Here is an 18,023-nt window from a genome sequence, read left to right on the forward strand (position 1 = left end):
CCTCGCGGCCTTCCCGCCACCTCCCTCCACAAGCTGCAGGTCATTCAGAACTCTGCAGCTCGTGTACTGTCCCGCACCAGGCTTCGGGACCACATCACTCCCACCCTCGCTCGCCTCCACTGGCTCCCCATCCCCCAGAGGATTGATTTCAAGATCCTCATCCTCACCTACAAGGCCATTCACGGCCTTGCTCCCTCCTACCTCTCCAACCTACTATCCCCCTACCTACCTGCCCGTACCCTCCGTTCCTCCGGCTCCGGTCTGCTCCACGTCCCCCGCCCCAACCGCCCTACTATCGGTGGTCGGGCCTTCAGCCTCTCAGCCCCGAGGCTCTGGAACTCCATCCCCCAGTGCCTTCGCCGCTTCCTCCCTTTCCTCCTTCAAGGCCGGTCTCAAAACCTTTCTCTTTGACCGTGCCTTCAGCTCCCCTCTCGACTCTCTTCCTCCTCCTCGCTCCCTCCCTTCCCTCCCCTCACCCTGACCATTTCCCCCTGCTCGGGTCATGACCCAACTGTGCAGCGCCTTGGGACGTCCTCCTGACGTGAAAGGCGCTCTATAAATGGAATCTTGTTGTTGTTGTTGTTGTTAAAGGCTTTTTTTTTTTGCCAAATTTCCCGGAGCGACTTAAAATTATAAGGTGAGGGACGGCCTTTGGGCTTGAGACCACAAGGCTCTCTGACATTTCAAGGAAAAAGCTCGCCAGACTGTGCTCCCAAAGCTACCACCAATAATTATCCCCCACTCTACACGCTAGAATTCCCCCCGCACCCCCACTCCTACCCATCCCAAGCCTCGGCTCTTGCCAACCTGCGCCCCATACTCTCCTGAATGGGGTGAAGCAGGGTGCCCTCCTGGTTCTTCCAAAGAGACTGCCTTCCATTCCAGACACTGGGAAATTTCCACGTGCGGTCGGCGTACATATGTGGAACTCTTCCGTCTACTTGGACCCCTGTGGCTCTGCATCGCTTTTGTGTCACACGCAAATATACAGTCAATTGACTTTACAGGATATTCTGTGAAGCGCTTTTGAGTCGTATCAGCGACGTGATCAAGCTCTACATCAAATGCAAGTTATTAGTTATTTATCTTTAAATCACTGGAAGACGTACCTCTTCGACCGTGCATCTGGTCTCTCGCTCAGCGTCCAGCCCCCACCCACTGCACAGAGTTCCCGGGAGAAGAGCGCTCCACAAACACAACCTGCTGTCGCTGTTGGTTTAGATGACGACGGGTTTCCTCGTGTGCCAGACGCTGACTCGGCTGAACCAAATAAAGGCAAAGATTCCGTCCACTTGACACTGCGCTGATGAGTTTTAAGATGATAATAACACTCCTTGCACTTGACATAGCGCCTTATCACGTCGTTAATGAAACGCGCTTCACAGAATACACTGTAAAGTGAGTCGACTGCATATTTTGTGGGCAAAACACAGCATAGTCCCACATCCAGTCGTGGATTGAGCCACCAAATTTTTATTGCATTTTTAAGGGATTATTAGCCCCGGAAAAGCGATCCGTCAATCAACTTAACAACTGGGTTCCCACTTAACTGCTCGATAAACGGAGGAGTAAGGAAACTTGCCTAAGGTTTCGAACCCGGGTCCTCTCGCTTGCGAGGCGAGGGCTCTAACCAACACACGACAAGGACGCCACGATGCACCAGTGTGTACGTGTAAAGCGCATTATACACAGTCCATCAAAGCGAGCGGCGTCCTAAGACAAAGACAAGAAGTGCATTTGCCACCATCGGAGGTGTGTGTGTGTTTTTTTGTAACATTCAGTAATAATTTATTTTTTTTGTTAATTTCAAGAACCGTGGAAATCTTGAAAACACTTCATTTTTTTTTTTTAGGCAATGTTAAACCACACTGGTTTTCTCTGCAAAAATGTCGAGGTACTCTTACAAATTCTCCATACAAAAAGAATAAATTACGGCGGATAAACCTCAAGGGGTTCCGCATTTTTCTACACCAAAAAGAAAACACAGTCGCTTCCGATTAAAGTGGAACGGAATTAAACGGGGAGAGAGAGAGAGAAAAGGAAGGAGTGAGAGAGGGAAGAAGAGAGAGAGCGAGGGAGGTAAAGGGTGGGGGGGGGGGAGGTGGGGGAGGGGGAGAAAAAAAAACTTTACATGCTCTTTTTTTAAAGTTTTGCTTCTTCTTTTCAAGGGAAAAAAAAACTACTGTTTTTTTTATTTAATCTACGTCGCTGTAATGTACACAACTCGGTAATAAAACTATTAACATTCATGTAAAATGCTACGGGTGATATTCTAGTGGGAAATTGGTCATTTTGGAGAGAGGGCTGTGTGTGTGTATATGTGTGTGAGCGAGAGGGGCGGGGGGCGCGGGGGGGGGGGGGGGGAAAGGGAGAGAAAGAGAAGGGTGGGGTGGGTAGGGGACGGGAGAGAGATAGCACCTGAACCTGGTTTGCTTGGGGTCCTGACTAAACCTAACACTGATGGTTTTTTTTTTAAAAAATCGCAGCAAAATCCTAATATTTCCTTCCACAATGTTAAACGGAATCACAATTGATGGGGTGGGTGGGGGGGGGGGGGGGCGAGGGAGGTGGGTGGGTGGGTGGGTGGGGTGGGGGGTGACAGAGAGGGAGAGCAGGGAGAGGGAGGTGCGGAGAGAGGGAGCGAGCGCGCGGGGGTGGTGGGGGGGGGGGAAGGCGAGGAATAATTTTTCCAACATGTGTGAATCTCTGCCTCTTTTTCCTAAATCGACGGTGGTCTCAAATGTTCTGTTCCCTTCCGCTCCAAACCCCCCACTGCCTCTCTGTGTCTCTTTCAAACACTCTCGCATCCGCAGACCACCCTGACGGTTCCTGCTCCGAGCTCTCAAACATGCAGCCTAACCCCCACAACCCCCACCACCACCACCGCCACACCATCAACCCCCTTCTCCACCATTTCCGACGAACAAGAGGGGGCCATTTAGCCCCTCGAGCCTGTTCAGCCGTCCTATTAGATCATGGCTGAACTATACCTCGACTCCTGTCCTCCCCTCTGGTGGGAAACAGCTGTTTATTTTGTTTGGAGCGGAATGAATGAACAGAAAGAGAGAAAGGAGAGGACGAGAGAGAGAGAGAGAGAGAGAGAGAGAGAATCTTTCTGGAACGGGTCGTTCGAGAAACTCTTGAGGCTGCTTTTCTTCTTTTGCCCCCTTTCTCTCTCCCCCTCTCCTCTCCTCTTCTCTCTCTCTCTCACACTAATTTATTCTTGATGACAATTTAATGGTGGGGGGGGGGGGGGGGGGTTGGGGGTAGAAAGAGATTTTTTTAAATATATACACACACCGACAAATGAACGGAATTTGAAAATGGGGGCGTCACATTTTACTCAAAAACTGGAGCTCAACCGGTCTCTCTCTTGAGAGGGAGGGGGGGAGGGATGGGATGGGAGGTGGGGGGGGGGAGAGGTGGAGAGAAATTCCACCTGGGACCAGACTTTTACACTTAGTTTTTTAAAAAATTTTACTTTTAAAACAGAAAGCGTTTCCGACGAACGAAACCCCCGCGTTTTAGCCGCCGGTGTTTAGGGGCCACGTCGACTGTGTGCGAGAAGCTGCCGCGGGCAACTGACCGGCCCCTCGACAAACGCAGGGGTTATTATTTCGCCCACGAAACACACAGTCACTCCACTTTACAGATATATCCCGCGAAGCGCTTTGAGACGCCTCGACCACGTGATGAGGCGCCGGGTCCAATGCAGGGATTGTTATTATTTGTCTTAAAATGTTTAGCACCGAGCAAAACTGGTCGGGTTTTCTTAAATTCAGCCCTAAGCCTTTTGCCTTTGCTTGTTGAGGCGTAGTGACTGTGTGCCTTTGCGGGGCGAGTGCGGCAGACAATTTGCACCGAGCAACGGAACCCCAGATCGATTCCAGGAACCCGCCAATTGTCCACAAGCCTTAAAACAGTGTGTACGTCTGGGCCAGGGGACATTTCAACCCCCCCACCCCCACCCCAGACCCCCCCCTCAACATCTTCTCCTCCCTCCGACCTCGGCACCTCCCCCCCCCCCCCATATCACAATCACAGCACCTCCTGATTCCGAGCTCGGAGTCTCTCTATGTTAACCGTGTGCTTTTGATGTCTCCTCACGAAGCTTCGTTTCCCGACGGATCTAATAACATGTTGTGAGCCACTGCGTTACGATGATTTTCGTGTGCGTGCGCGTCAGTGGTTTGTGTGTGTGTGTGCGTGCGTGTTCGCGCGCGCGCGTGTGTGTGTGTATGCGTGTGTGGTGGTTGCGTGAGGATGTTGGCGTGTCTGGATGTATGTGCCTGTGCACGTGTGTGTGTGTATATGTGTGCTCGTGTAAGTGCGTGCGTGTATATGTGAGCATGTGTGTATGCGTGTTACAGTATATACGTGTGCATTAAACAGCGTCCGAACATTACAAGCCGCCCAAGGAAACAGACCCCAAACTTCTCGTACCATGTCCCCCTCCCCCCCCCACCCCACCTCCTCTTGCCCCTTGGGACTGGAACACAAGCCTCTGTCCTGTGTAGTTGCTGCTTCCGAACCCCGCGCACCCCCCTCCCCCACAACCCCCTCCCCCAGGAAAGGGGCAAAGAGCGTGAAAGGGGCAGCTCTCCCCTCAGCTCAGCATCACATCAGTCTTGGGAAGAGTTCAGGCGTTTAGGCTTCCCATTGGGATTCCGAAGTGTTCCTTGTCTGACGTCACAGAGGGTGCGATGGGGGTGGGGGGGCTACGGGCGGTGGGGGTGTGTGTGGGGGGAATAAATTCACCCAGGTCCTCCCCGCACCAGGAGCCAATCTTCTCCTCAGTTCGAGTCCCGTATCACAGTCCGAAATCTTCTAACCGAGTGGAAGTTGCCTGACTGACTCCCCTCCTGGTTTGCCGCTGATATTCTCAAGGCAGGTTCCTTCCATACCACCCCCCCCCCCCTTCGCCCCATGCGAGAGAGAGGTCTTTATGCACCATCTTGGTTCAGTTCCGTTGGGGGGGGGGGGGTCGAGAACAAGAGAGAGAGTGACTGAGAGAGAGAGGACCAGTTATCGGGGCTGTAGGTGGAGGGGGGAGGTGGGGGATGGCCTTGTCGATGACTCCGAGGTTAAGAGTAAGGCAGTGACGAGGGAACAGTGCTCAGGTCACCCCAGTTGCTAGTCACTGGGTTTGAGGTCAAGTGTCAGACGAGAGTCCCAGGCGTAGCCTTGTCACTTGTATACCACTGGACATCTGCTAATTCCGAGTACAGAGGGGAATCCACATAGCAGGTGTCCTGATAATGTCTGGGAGAGAGAGAGAGAGAGAGAGGGGGAGCATTGAGACGAAGATAATAATAATAATAATAGTAATCCTTGCATGTGATACAGCACCTTATCACGTCTTCGAGACGTCTCAAAGCGCTTCGCGGGATATACAGTACAGCAGGTTGACCGTCTATTTTGTGGGAGAAACGCGGCAGCCTATTGCGCTCCGCAGCGTCCCCACAAACAGTCGCGGGTTGAGCTAATTGAACCAATGCCTCGTTTGTCCAGTGGATGAAAACCAAACGAAATTCCGGTCCCTGTGTCCAAAAGCGAGTTCCTTCCGCACTTGATTTATGTATTTGTTTGAGTGACAAGAGGTCCACAATCCTCGTCCTCACTTTCAAAGCCCTGCCCGGCCTCACTCCTCCCTACCTCTGTGACCTTCTAACTCCTTACCGACCTGCCCGCTCCCTGCGCTCAGCGATCTCCGGCCAGCTCCACGCCCCCCCGCCCCAGCCCGCTCCACCATCGACGGTCAGACCTTCACCCCACCCTCTGGAACTCCAGCCCACAGTCCCTTCGCCTCGTCCCCTCCCTCTCCTCCTTCAAGACTCTCCTCTTCGACTGCGCCTTCGATCACCCTCCCACCCCCACCCTCCCTGCCCCCCCCTGATCCCAACCCCCAGCTCGGGTCAAACCCCCTGACTGTCCAGCGCCTTGGGATGTCCTCCTGACGCGAAAGGCGCTGTGTAAATGTCATTTGTGGTTGTTGTTTGTTCATTTGCTTCGCCGTTACCTCTATTTAATTGGGCTTTGGTGAGCCGGTGTTTGGGTCTGTTCACCGTGAAGGGTGTCATTTTCTGTGGCGTCTCTACAGCAGAGCAGAGCAGAGCGGATAGAGAGAGAGAGAGAGGGAACGAGAGAGAGAGAGCGAAACAGAAAGAGGGTGAGAAAAGTGAGACAAAAGAAGAGAGATTAGTGACAGGAAGAAAGAGGGAAATGTTAGTAAGAATTCGCAGTTAGAAGCTCGGCAGATCGCGCCCCCCCCACCGCCCCACCTCCGCGCACCCCCCCCACCCACCCCACACCCTCACTCCCAGACCCCGGTCCTCGATCTTACTTTGAATGCGTTCCAGAACAAACTCGATCGCTCTCTACTCTGGACCCCAGGTACCTCCTGCGTGAGCTTTAAAGACTTGTAAGGGCCCGCGGGGCAGTTTCTCTCACCAGGAACGGGACGGGACGGAACAGAACAGAACGGAACAGAACAGAACAGAACGGGCCAATTATTGTCGCGGGCAAGAGACTTGGAGACTCACCCACTCTGCCAGGATATGATGTGGTGGGGGCTGGTTGATGGAGAGGAGGCGGCTGACTCAACTGATTGCTTTGTGCTCCTCTGACTGCGAGGCGAGGCAGCTGAGAGGGGAGGGGGGGAGAGAGAGAGAAAAAGAGAGTCACTACACTTTACAGTATATGCCTTGAAGCGCTCTGAGACGTCTCAACGACGTGATAAGAGGCCACATCGAATACAAGGATTATTATTATTATTATTATTAAGGATTATTATTATTAATTGCTGTTATATCCTTCCTGAACAATGAGTAGGGAAAGTGGGGGTGGGCGTGGGGGGGGGGAGGGGGGGAGGGGAATGGCAGGGGGCAGGAGGGAAGGTGTATTAGGGGAGGAGATGGTTGAATGGGGTTTTAAGAGGGTTCAGTCAGAGAGGCATCAAACAAAACAAAGGAATGCAAAAGAAAACATCACTGTGTTATAGCGTGAGTTGACTTGGGGATGATCCGCAGACAGATAAGCGGATATAAATGTGCTCAGGATTAAAGTATTAGAGGTTCACAAAGGAATACACAAACTCTTTCGAGTGACGAATCGCTGTGAGCTCCCGGGCAGATTGTTTCAGCCAGATCAGACCAGGGGCTCGGAGCTCCAGTCACCGTGTTTAATCTCCACGCCCCGCTCACCGAGGGCACAGCAACGCAGCAGAGAGGCTGACGGCTCCACTGTTAACCCTGCCGGCCCCAGCGCCAACGGGGAGGGGGGTCCTCGCTGGACAAGCAGCGGGAAAGCTTGGCCAGACAGCGCTCTCTCTCTCTCTCTCTCTCTCAAAGGCCAAGCTCTGTGTGGGTTTAGCTGGTGAGACGCCCGCGGTTACCCCAACGCACACTCTGTGCACACAGTGTTGGGGGTAACTGCTGGAGTCTGACCAACTAAACCCACACATAGTTTGGCCATTGAGAGAGAGAGAGAGAGAGAGAGAGAGAGAGCGCTGTCTGGCCAAGCTTTCCCGCTGCTCGTCCAGCTCGGACCCCCCTCCCCGTTAGTTAGGGCTTTGGCTGTGGGGTTACCAGGAGCTGAGGGGGAGGATTCCCGGCCCCCAGTGACTGGTCGGCCCTTCCAGGTCCTGCCGGGCCGGGCTGTGCTGCCATCGGCAGTGAGTGCCCTGGGACGCTGCGGCCCCTCCCGGCTCAGGAACCGAACCAGTGACACACAGTCACTGCTCTTTAATAGAAATTCTTTCTGAAGCGCTTTGAGACGTTTCGACACGAGCGGCGCCGTGTCACACGCAGGGATTATTATTATTATTATTATTATAATTATAATTGCGAGCACATCAACCAGGGATCATCTACCGCTGCGTTGAAGGAATGAAGTCACAGCTCGAAGCCGACCGACACGGAAATTCAGGCTACGAGTAAGTCTTTCAACAACCCGGGACGATGGATTAGGGTGGGATCGGGAGGGACAATGGGCAGGATTTGGACGTCAATAACAATGGTGGGTCTGACACGAGGGCTGAGTCAGGCGGATCAAAGCCGTGGTGCGTTTGCAGAAATGTCACAATCGCACAGGAAACTTTCCGTGCAATTGGCCAATTACTTCATAAAAAAAAACCTCGTTGAAATTGGATTCCATTGTAATCCCACCCGGAGCCCGTCTCAGCTCCCCCTCCCCACCCACCCCACCCCCCGCCCCAGCTCAGGTGCAAACCCTTCACTGTCCAGTGTCCTCCTGACACGAAAGGCGCTGTGATAAATCTCAATACATTTGCGTTGGAAACACACCCAGAGAGTAACACGTCTCCCCAAACTGAGTCCCAGCAAATACGGGCGGAGGAAGGGATTTGCCAAATTCTGGTCAAGGCAAAAATTAGCGACGTAAGAATTCCTCAAGGAAAAAAATGGCCAAGGTCCATCGAGTTGACCTTCCCCCATCCCGCGAGTCGCTTCCTACAAAAATGGAGATGTTGAAAGCAATGCTACGGATTAGTCTAGACTTAGAATCAGTCTAGACCAGAGTGGGAAGCTTTGGGAACCTTGGTTCCAAAGTTGCCTGGTCCTTCCAAGTAGATACTCCACTTGTCATGTCTCCTATTACTCATACAACTGCTAAATTGACGTCTTAAAAGATAGTAAATCTCGATCCGGGTGGAATTCCTCCCTTCTCTCCCCCTCTCCCAAAGTGCGTCCCGATTGAATTTAACGATCCAAATTCCCTTCCCTACTGTCTTCCTTCCCATTACTGTGTGCAGCTGTTATTACAGGACTCCCCGTGGGCTCGTTTGACCCCAAGCTTCCAGATGTGATTGTCGCTGTGTAAAGAAACACGTCTGGTCTGGAGGCGGCAGATTCCTCCCACGTCCAGACTCTCCCCCCAAAATAATAATAATTCGGTCACTTCAACCCACGGCTGTTTGTGGGGACGCTGCTGTCCGCAATGGCTGCCGGCCGCAAAATAGTCACTACACTTTACGGTACATCCTGTGAAGCGCATTGAGATGTCTCGAAGACGTGATGAGGCGCTGTGTCAAATGCCAGAATTATTATTATTGTTATTATTAATCACGGATCGGAGTTAATGAGGAACGAGGGAGAGGATGGAGTGGGAGGGAGGGAGATAGAGGAAGGGAGGGAGAGGGAGATGGAGAGGGATGGAGCTGTGGTCCGTACCTGAAGCCGCCGTGCTTGCCGTGGACAGCTGAGGCACACGTGTGCGCCGCGTGGAGTCCGTGGAGCCGGTGTGCGTGAGCCGGGTGTGATCCCGGAGCGTGGCCGAGGACCTCTCGTACCAGGAGCGAAGCTCTTCGGCCACGGCCTTCCCCGCCCCGGCTCCGGCCCCCGGCCCGGCCCCCGCCCCGTCCTCCCGGGCCAGCGAGGGCGTCCTGACGATCTGCGAGCGGGAGGGGGGGAGCCTGGCGTTGCCCTCTATCCCGGAGACCCCACCCCCCCCACCACCACTCTCCTCCGACCTCCAGGCCTCCCTGCAGATGCCCCCGGCCGTGTAGGAGTTTGACGTCTTGAACTGGGCCTTGACGCTGTAATGTCCCTCCTGGTCGCTCTCCAGGCTCCGCACCACCACTGGAGTGGGGCTGCCCTCCACGTACAGAGGGTATTCCTTGATGCGGTACTGGGAGGACGGCTGGCTCTGGCTCTGCAGGTAAACGCCCCCCCCGCTCCCTCCCCCGCCCCCTGTGCCCCCCCCGCTGGCGGGGCCCCTGGCCGCCAGGTTGGGCATGCTGCCCGAGTTGGAGGAGCCCAGCTGCCCGGCCGACCGGTGTCGCTGGCGCTCGCGGGCCCGGGAGGGCGAGTCTTCGGCCAGGGTGCAGTAGTTGGCGTGGGGGTGGGGCTGGGGCTGGGGGTGAGGGTGGGCCGGGGGGTAGCTGTGCTCGGAGCTGGAGCGGCTGGTGCAGGAGGAACAGTCGTCGGCGGGCTCGGACCCGTTGCTGCTCTGGGTTCGCGGGGTGTAGAGGTCGGGGCTCCCGGGCTCCGTCTCGCAACCCCCCGCCTTCCCCTGGGACTCCAGGCTGGAGCTGCGGTGTCTAAAGTGCTGTGCTAACGTGTGCAGTCGGGTAGGGCTGACGTCCACCGAGCTGGGAGAGGGGGGAGAGAGAGAGAGAGAGAGAGGGGGAGGGAGACGGGGAGGGAGGAGAGGGGGACGGAGAAAAGGGAGGTGGGGGGGGTAAGAGAAAAACAACAATGAATACCACAAAATATACCACTGACTAACAATCCTGATTCAGCGCCTTATCGCGTCTTTGAGACGTCTCAAAGCGCTTCACGGGACAGACAGCAAAGTGTAGTGACTGTGGATCTTGTGGGCGAAACGCGGCAGCCGATTGCGCACAGCAGCGATGTCCCCACAAAACAGCCAAATTATTATATTTTTTGGGGAGGGATTATTATTCCCCCCCGGAAAGCGATCCGCCAATCGACTAACAACCGGGTACCTACTGACCGCCGGTAAACAGAGGGCGTGTGTGTGGGGTCAGGGAACTCGCCTAAGGTTTCACCCCAGGAATCGAACCCAGGTCCTCTCGCTTGCAAGAGGGGGAGAGAAGGGGAGTTGAGGGAAGGGGTGGGGGGGAGGAGTTGAGGGAAGTGGAGGGTTAAAGGAGGGGGTGGGGGAAGGGGAGGGGGTGGAGGGGGACAGAAGGGGAAGAGGGCGAAGGCTTGACTTACCGTGTGGAGTGGATGTAGGTTGGGCTGCGGAGACGCAGATTGGGGGTGGAGGGCATACTGCACTGGGAGCCATTCCACAGCGGAGCCCCTCGTACTGGGCTGCCCTGCAGCGACCCCCCAGCCTGTGCCTCACCACCGCTCCCCCCACTGGGCAACCGGGAATGTCCACTCCGCAAGCTGTCAGGGAGAGAGAGGGAGGGAGGGAGAGAGAGAGTCAGAGAGAGAGAGAGAGAGAGAGGGAGGGAGGGAGAGAATCAGAGAAGACAGAGAGAGGGAATCAGCGAAAGAGAGACAGAGAGAGAAATAGAGAGATAGAGATGGGGAGAGAGTGAGAGAGAGAGAGAGAGAGAGAGACAGAGAATGGGAGAGAGATAGAGAAAGAGAGACAGAGAATGGGAGAACAAGAGAATGAGGGAAAGAGAGTACTGATAGAGAAAGAAAGAAGAAACAGAAAGAGTGAATGAGAAAGAGAGAAAGAAGAGAGATCCCACCCTCAGTGGTTGGGTCTTCAGCCTCACTACCCCCACTCTTTGAAATTCCATCCCACATTCCCTCCGCCTCGCTCACCCTCCCTCGCCTCCTTCAAGACCCGTCTCAAGACCCTCCTCCCCGACCGCGCTTTCCGCCACCCTCCTCCTCCCCCCATCCTCGCTGCCCTCCACCCCCTCCTGATCCCAAACCCCCCAAATCCCTGACTGTCCAGTGCCTTGGGACGTCCTCCCGACATTAAAGATAATTATTTGGGGAGGACAAGTTTGCGGGGCTATGGGAGAGAGCGGGGCTATGGGGAGAGAGCGGGGCTATGAGGAGAGAGCGGGGCTATGGAGAGAGCGCGGGGCTGTGGGGAGAGAGCGGGGCTATGGGGAGAGCGGGGCTATGGGGAGGGAGTGGGGCTATGGGGAGAGAGCGGGGCTATGGGGAGAGAGCGGGGCTATGGGGAGAGAGCGGGGCTATGGGAGAGCGCGGGGGGGGGGGGGTTGATTTGAAAGCTCTTTTGAAAGGGCCGTCACAGACGCGATGGGCCGAATGGCCTCCTTCCGCGATGTATAATTCTACGTATCTATGAAAGGGCGCTGTGTGAATGTCATTTGTTGTTGTTGTTGTTGTTGTTCCGGCGCCCCCTGGTGGTGGCTGTGTGCAGTGCGGGGTCACTGACCTGGAGTGGTTGTGCGCTGACCGCCTCTTCACCTTCTCGTACGGCTCGTCCAGCGACGACTCCTTCCACATCTTGGGCTTGACCGGAGACTTGTCGTAGTCGCTGCGGTGGTAGTGCAGCTGCCGCAGCCCGTCCAGCGACTGAGGGGGAGGGGGCCGCTGGTGAGAGGGGGGCCGGGGGGGGAGGCCTTTGTGCGGGGACTGGAGTGGTGACAGGATCCCAGAGACCTGAGGGTCGTCTGTAACGCCAAGAGACCAAGAGAGGTTTACAACGCGCTTTCCTCCCCCACTGGAGCTCTCTACTCTCACCCCATTCCCCCCCCACCCCACCCCACCAAACCCCCACCCCCCACGCGCTCTCCCCATCGTGTCTGCGCTGTAAATGGTTTTCGCCACTTAAGGTTTCCACGTGGCTCGAGACGCAAGGCTGACCCCAAAGAAAAAAATCCTATTCAGATCCACCTCCCTCTCCCCCCAATGTCTAACCAGAGACACCCCCCACCCACCCACCCACACCCGCCCCCCCCGCCCCCCCCCCGCCACACACTCACCATCTTCCAAAACGAGTGCGTCAGATAACGAACTGTCCTCTGAGCCAATGTTGGCCTCTGTGCGCAAATAATAATGAGATAACAATAACGATTCCTGCATTCGACACAGCGCCTCATCACGTCTCAAAAGCCCTTCGCAGAATATAATGTAAAGTGTAGTGACTGCGCGTTTTGGGGGGCGAAACGCGGCAGCCAATTGCGCGCAGCAGCGTCCCACACACAGACAGCCGTGGGGTTGAAGTGACCGAATTATTATTATTTTTGAAGGGGTTAGTTCCCCCCCCCCCCCCCGGAAAAGGGATCCCCCAATCGACTAACAACCAGGTTCCTACTTACTGCCGGGGAAACACGCGTGTGCATGTGTGCGTGTGTGGAGTAGGGAAACTTGCCCAACGCTTCACCCTGACCCGCCTGGGAATCGAACCCGGGGGGTCCTCTCGCTCGCGAGGCGAGTGCTCTAACCACTGAGCTACGGAAGTCCACTAAGATGGACACACGACAGAATAAATGCAAGTTGTTGCTGTTGCTACGCCGGAGGTTACAGCACGGCGAGAGGCCATTCTGACGGGGAGGGGGTGGGGCTGGGGGGGGATGGAGGGGAGGGAAGAGTGGGCGTGGAGTGGGGGAGAGGAGAGAGAGAGAGAGAGAGAGGAGGACTGACTCACCCTCGATGATGAGGGAGGCCCTCTGGGTGGGCTTCTTCCCTGACTTGACTCTGTACTCGTTGATGGAGTTCTCGATGTCCTGCAGTTTCTTCAGGGCGTTGAGATACGACGCTTTGCGTTGCTTCTTCAGCTTCTTACTGACGCTGGGGTCGGCCGCCAGGCGCCTCGCGGCCTCCGTGATCTGGGACTGGATCGCGAACTCCCTCTCCAGGCGCTCCACCTCCGCTTCCTGCCGGGGTCAGAGCCACGCCCGTCACACACTCCATTCCATTCCCCTCCATCTCCGCTCCCCCCTCTCCCCCAGCCCCCTCTCCCCCAGCCCTCCTCCGAGGGCCTCCACACTCCCCATCCCGCTCACACGCTCTCGCCTCCGAGGACGGGAGGTTACAGGTTCGAGCTCCTGCTCCCACCGCCTTCCCCCCTCCCCACCGCACACCACCCCCAACCCCTCGCGTCGGGGATTCTGGGCTCACAGTCCAGGTCAGCGACGGTGAACCTAAAAATCGAGACATCTCAAAGCGCTTCACAGGACGCACTGTAAAGTGTAGTGACCGTATATTTTGTGGGCCAAACGCGGCAGCCAATTGCGCACAGCAGCGTCCCCACAAACAGCCGTGGGTTGAGTGACAATTCGTGTTATTTCTTGTGCGTGAAGGAAATATTACCCCCGGAAAAGCTACTTAGGTACCGCTGCCCGTTATCCACTTGGTCGCACATATCCAGCAATGGCAATAATGTTGTCTTCCTCTTCCAGACTCTCTTCACTCACGTCCGACAGCTTGAAGGAGGGACGTCAAGTGCCCAAATGTTATTTTGTTCTGTTTTTTTTGTCCTTACACGTTTATGTTTATGTGTATATAGACAACAAAGGATGTTTTGCACAGAACATAACCTCGTTTAGAAACAGAACAGAGTCTGAACAAATACAAGGAAGTGATCTTATCAGAAAGACCTTTTGCATTGTTTGGGAAAAACAGGAGAACTGAGGGCTTTGCTCTGGTGAGTGAGGCTGCGCTCGAGAGAGAGAGAGAGGGAGAGAGAGGGAGAGGGAGGGAGGGGGTGTGGGTTGGGGTGAAAGGGGGTCTGTCACAGTGACGGGTTCAGGAGAAGTTCCTTTCAGTCGGGACCCATAGCACATTATACTGGAGTCCTGCAGCTCAGTGGGTTAGAGCCCTCGCCTCGCAAGCGAGAGGACCCGGGTTCGATCCCCGGGCGGGACGAGAAACCTTAGGCGAGTTCCCTTACTCCCCACACACACGCCTCTGTTTACTCCGGAGGAAGCCATTGTTTGCCGATTGTCAGATCGCTTTCCATGGGGTAATAATCCCTCTAATAAACAAATAAATAATTTGGTCCCTCAACCCACGGCTGTTTGTGGGGACGCTGCCGCGTTTCGCCCACAAAACCCACAGTCACTACACTTCACAGTGTATCCTGTGAAGCGCTTTGAGACGTCTCGACGACGTGATGAGGCGCTGTGTCAAATGCGAGGATTATTATTATTATTATATTATTATTACCTCTCCCTTGGGCACCATCTTCTGCTCGTCCAGCTTGAAGGCGGTCCCGATCCGTCGCCGTACGATGGGGGGCTGCTCCCCGGGATCCAGGGGATATTCCTTGGGCAGTTTTCCCGTCAACTCCTGTGAGGAGAGAGAGAGACAGAGAGAGAGAGAGAGAGAGAGTGAGAACCTCCATTACATCACGATTCCCATCGCTGTGCGCCAATAATCTCCGACCCCGACTCCCGGTGCGGACCGCTCAGCTTCCCGCTCCACACCCCCGCCCCCACCCCCGCCTCAGGACGAAGGGGGGCGATCAGCATCGATGTCACTACACTCCACACCAAGTTCCGAGGGGTTTAAGACCCTAATAACGTGCGCTCCGAGACGCTACCCCACTCGCGCTATATAGATGCAAGGTGGTGGTGGTGTTGTTGTTGCCTTTGATTGTCGGAGGGATACAGGAAGCCATCTCCCTTCCTCCTTCCCCCACATCGCATCCCCTCCTCCAGACCCCTTCCCCGCGCTCTCCCCCCACCGCGCCCCCCGTCCTCCTCACCGCTTCTCGCAGACAAAGTTTCCTTAGTTCGTCCAGACGGATTCTCAGCGTCTCCTCCAGGGATTCCTGTCGGGATTTGAGTGCGGCGAGCATGTCCTTTTTGGCGGCCTGGGAGCTGTCCGACTCCTGGGAGCCTGAGGGAACAGGGAGACTGAGCCAAGCCGAGCCAAGGGCTGCCGAGCCGGTCAGGCAAGCCCCCCACCCACCGCAGGCCACACGCCTCGCCCCCGCCCCACCTGCTCTCTCTCTCTCTCTCCCCCTCTCTCAGCCTCACACACCTCAAAACGCTCGGAAAATCACGTCCGAGCCTGAAACCCACAAACTGCTGACTCGGGAATGCTCCCCACTCCGAGCGGATAACTCGCCCCCCCCCCCCCCCCACCACCATCTGCTCTCCCCCACCCCCAATCCCCGATTGATAGCCAAATATTTACTTCCCACCACCAACTACCCGGCTCAGTCGTTAGCGCTCTCGCCTCCCGAGTCAGAAGGTGGTGGGTTTAAGCCCCCTACCCTGCCCCCTCCTCTTTCCCCCACCGCACCCCATGTCAGGACTTTGGGCTTTTGAGCTCACAGGAAAATAGTTAGCACTGCAGCAAATCTGCCCAATTAACCGCAGTGTCTGCTTATCCACAACAGAGGCTGGGGGTGGGGGGTGGGAGAGTAGATCGGTTAGTGTGGATACGCAGCTCTCTGCTCTATTCTCGTTCATGGGAACAGGAGGCGGCCATTCAGCCCCTCGAGCCTGTTCCGCCATTCTCTTCCATCTGTACCTCAACTCCATTTAAGAACATAAGAACTCGCTGGTGAAAGGCCTTCCACCCTCCTGTCAGCCGCTTGACATGTTGTGTCCCAAACCGCAGGCTGTATCCCCATTATTATTATTTATATTATTTCCTAACCGAAATCGATCTGATTTACTCTTGAAAGAACTGACTCTCCACCCGCCTTTGCCCCGTATCCCCTGATCCCCCGACCTCAAAAACATCTGTCCGCCTCAGTCTTGGAAATGTGAATGGATCCGCAGCCATAATCCACAGCCTTTTGGGGGCGGGAGAGAGGGTTCCAGATTCCCACTGGCCTTTGGGTGAAAAACTGCTACAGCTATGGTTATCGAAACTCATTTGAAGCAGAGTTAGATGGGGCTGCGCTGCCCGGGAGGAGGAGGGGAGGGGGGGATGAGTAGGAGAAGACGACTGATATTAGACGCTAAGATTTAAGCAGCGTTAAAAGCAAAGCGGAAGCCTAGATACAAAGCCACGGCTACTGTGCTACGGTTACTCTCTTTCCTGCAGATTAATTCGAACCAACCTTTCTTACACCTCTTCTTTTCGGCTGGGTGGTAAAAGATATATAGGAGAGAGATGAGAGTGTGCAGGGTCCAACACGCTAATGGGATAAACAAGTGAGGAGCGGGCGGGGGGGGGGGGTTTGCAACAGCAACAAACGGAATTAATAAAACGCTAACGTGTGATGTGATCAACGTGGCCAATTGATTACAACAACAATAATAATCCTTGCAGTTGATATATTATTAATCCTTGCATTTCACCCACGAAACACACGGTCAATTCGCTTTACAGTGTGTCCCGTGAAGCGCTTCGAGACGTCTCGAAGACATGATAAGGCGCTGTGTCAAACGCAAGGATTATTATTATATATCATACACATATAGCGCCTCATAGCGCCTATTGAGACATCGTTGTGACGTCTCAAAGCACTTCACAGAATGTACTGTCAAGTGAATTGATTGTATATTTTGGGGGCGAAACGCGGCAGCCAATTGCGCGCAGCAGCGTCCCCACAAACAGCCGTGGATCGAGCGACCAAATTATTATTGTTGGGGGGTGGGGAGAGGGATTATTACCCCCTGGAAAGTCCGCCAATCGACTAACAAACAGGTTCCTACTTACTGCTGCGCAAACAGAGGCGTGAGAGTGGAGTAAGGAAACTTGCCTCAGGTTTCTAAGATACTGAATTGATTTTTACGATTTTTACGATAAATAAACTCAATTTATCGATTTTTACGATAAATAAAAACAACTCAATGACGTAATTCACTCAACGACATTTGAAGCCGGCGCCCATTTTAGAATTGTTTTCATTTTTACGATAATCAATTCATTTATTTTTGACGTTATATTTCTTCCCCCCCCCACCCCAACTTGATTTACGGGAACAAAACATCCTCAACCTCGGGGGAGTCTGAGAGTCTGCGGAAATAGCTGAAGGTCAGACAGACGCAGTGAGACTGATCTGCTCGTGTCTCTCTCTTTCTGCGTGTAGGAAGCCCGTTAAGTGTTGCTAATGCACTTGACTTGGGAACCTTTTGGCTGTTACGGTGAGGTCTCACCCCGTCATTAACAGGGAGACGAGGAGAGCAAAGATCCCCCCCCCCCCTCCCACCTTTTCCCTCCACCACTGAGTGCATTTTAGACAATGATGGAAATGCCCATTAAGCCCATTTTTATGAATAATAATGATACAGCGCCTCATCACCTCGACAAGACGTCTCAAAGCAGAACAATCCTGTCAAAGTGGAGTGACTGTGTATTTTGTGGGCGAAACAATGCTGTACATTCTCAGCCGCGCAAAAGAAAGACAACAACAACCCTCCTCCCAAACGGTCAAAATCTGCAGGAACAGAATGGCCAGAACACACAATAAACCGACTTCCTGCGGCGCTCCGGGTTAGGAGAGTGGATTTCAGAGCGCCGGGAGCTGTGTGTGTGGGAGGGGGTGGGGGGGGGTGGGGTGGTGGTGGTGGGAGGGGAGACGGGGGGTGAGGTTAAGAGACTTGGCTTCTGTGTTGATTTCCGGTGCAGCTGAACACCATTGTGTCCACGACAATCGGTGCGAAATGCCACAAACACGGAACAATTGGAGCAGAAATC

At 54.7% G+C, this 18,023-nt stretch overlaps 1 protein-coding gene across 4 annotated transcripts in view; it reads right to left on the minus strand.

Moving 5' to 3' along the window:
* Window positions 1–5,028: 5,028 nt before the first annotated feature.
* Window positions 5,029–18,023, minus strand: part of frmd4a (FERM domain containing 4A) — an 88,735-nt gene continuing 75,740 nt past the window's right edge. For 3 of the 4 annotated variants that reach the window (XM_042335396.1, XM_042335399.1, XM_042335398.1), the window contains 9 exons: window positions 15,130–15,263; window positions 14,589–14,711; window positions 13,069–13,297; window positions 12,404–12,460; window positions 11,854–12,091; window positions 10,698–10,874; window positions 9,189–10,108; window positions 6,543–6,642; window positions 5,029–5,262 (listed from right to left, as the gene is read on the minus strand). In XM_042335396.1, the coding sequence (XP_042191330.1) occupies window positions 5,160–5,262; window positions 6,543–6,642; window positions 9,189–10,108; window positions 10,698–10,874; window positions 11,854–12,091; window positions 12,404–12,460; window positions 13,069–13,297; window positions 14,589–14,711; window positions 15,130–15,263 (2,081 nt within the window). In that variant the 3' untranslated portion in view covers window positions 5,029–5,159. Of the gene's footprint in view, window positions 5,263–6,019; window positions 6,095–6,542; window positions 6,643–9,188; window positions 10,109–10,697; window positions 10,875–11,853; window positions 12,092–12,403; window positions 12,461–13,068; window positions 13,298–14,588; window positions 14,712–15,129; window positions 15,264–18,023 lie in introns of all 4 variants that reach the window. The other variant, XM_042335397.1, reaches the window with a different exon arrangement.

The sequence above is a fragment of the Callorhinchus milii genome, unplaced genomic scaffold (genome assembly GCF_018977255.1).
Source record: "Callorhinchus milii isolate IMCB2004 unplaced genomic scaffold, IMCB_Cmil_1.0 Scaffold5, whole genome shotgun sequence".
Lineage (NCBI taxonomy): Eukaryota > Metazoa > Chordata > Chondrichthyes > Chimaeriformes > Callorhinchidae > Callorhinchus > Callorhinchus milii.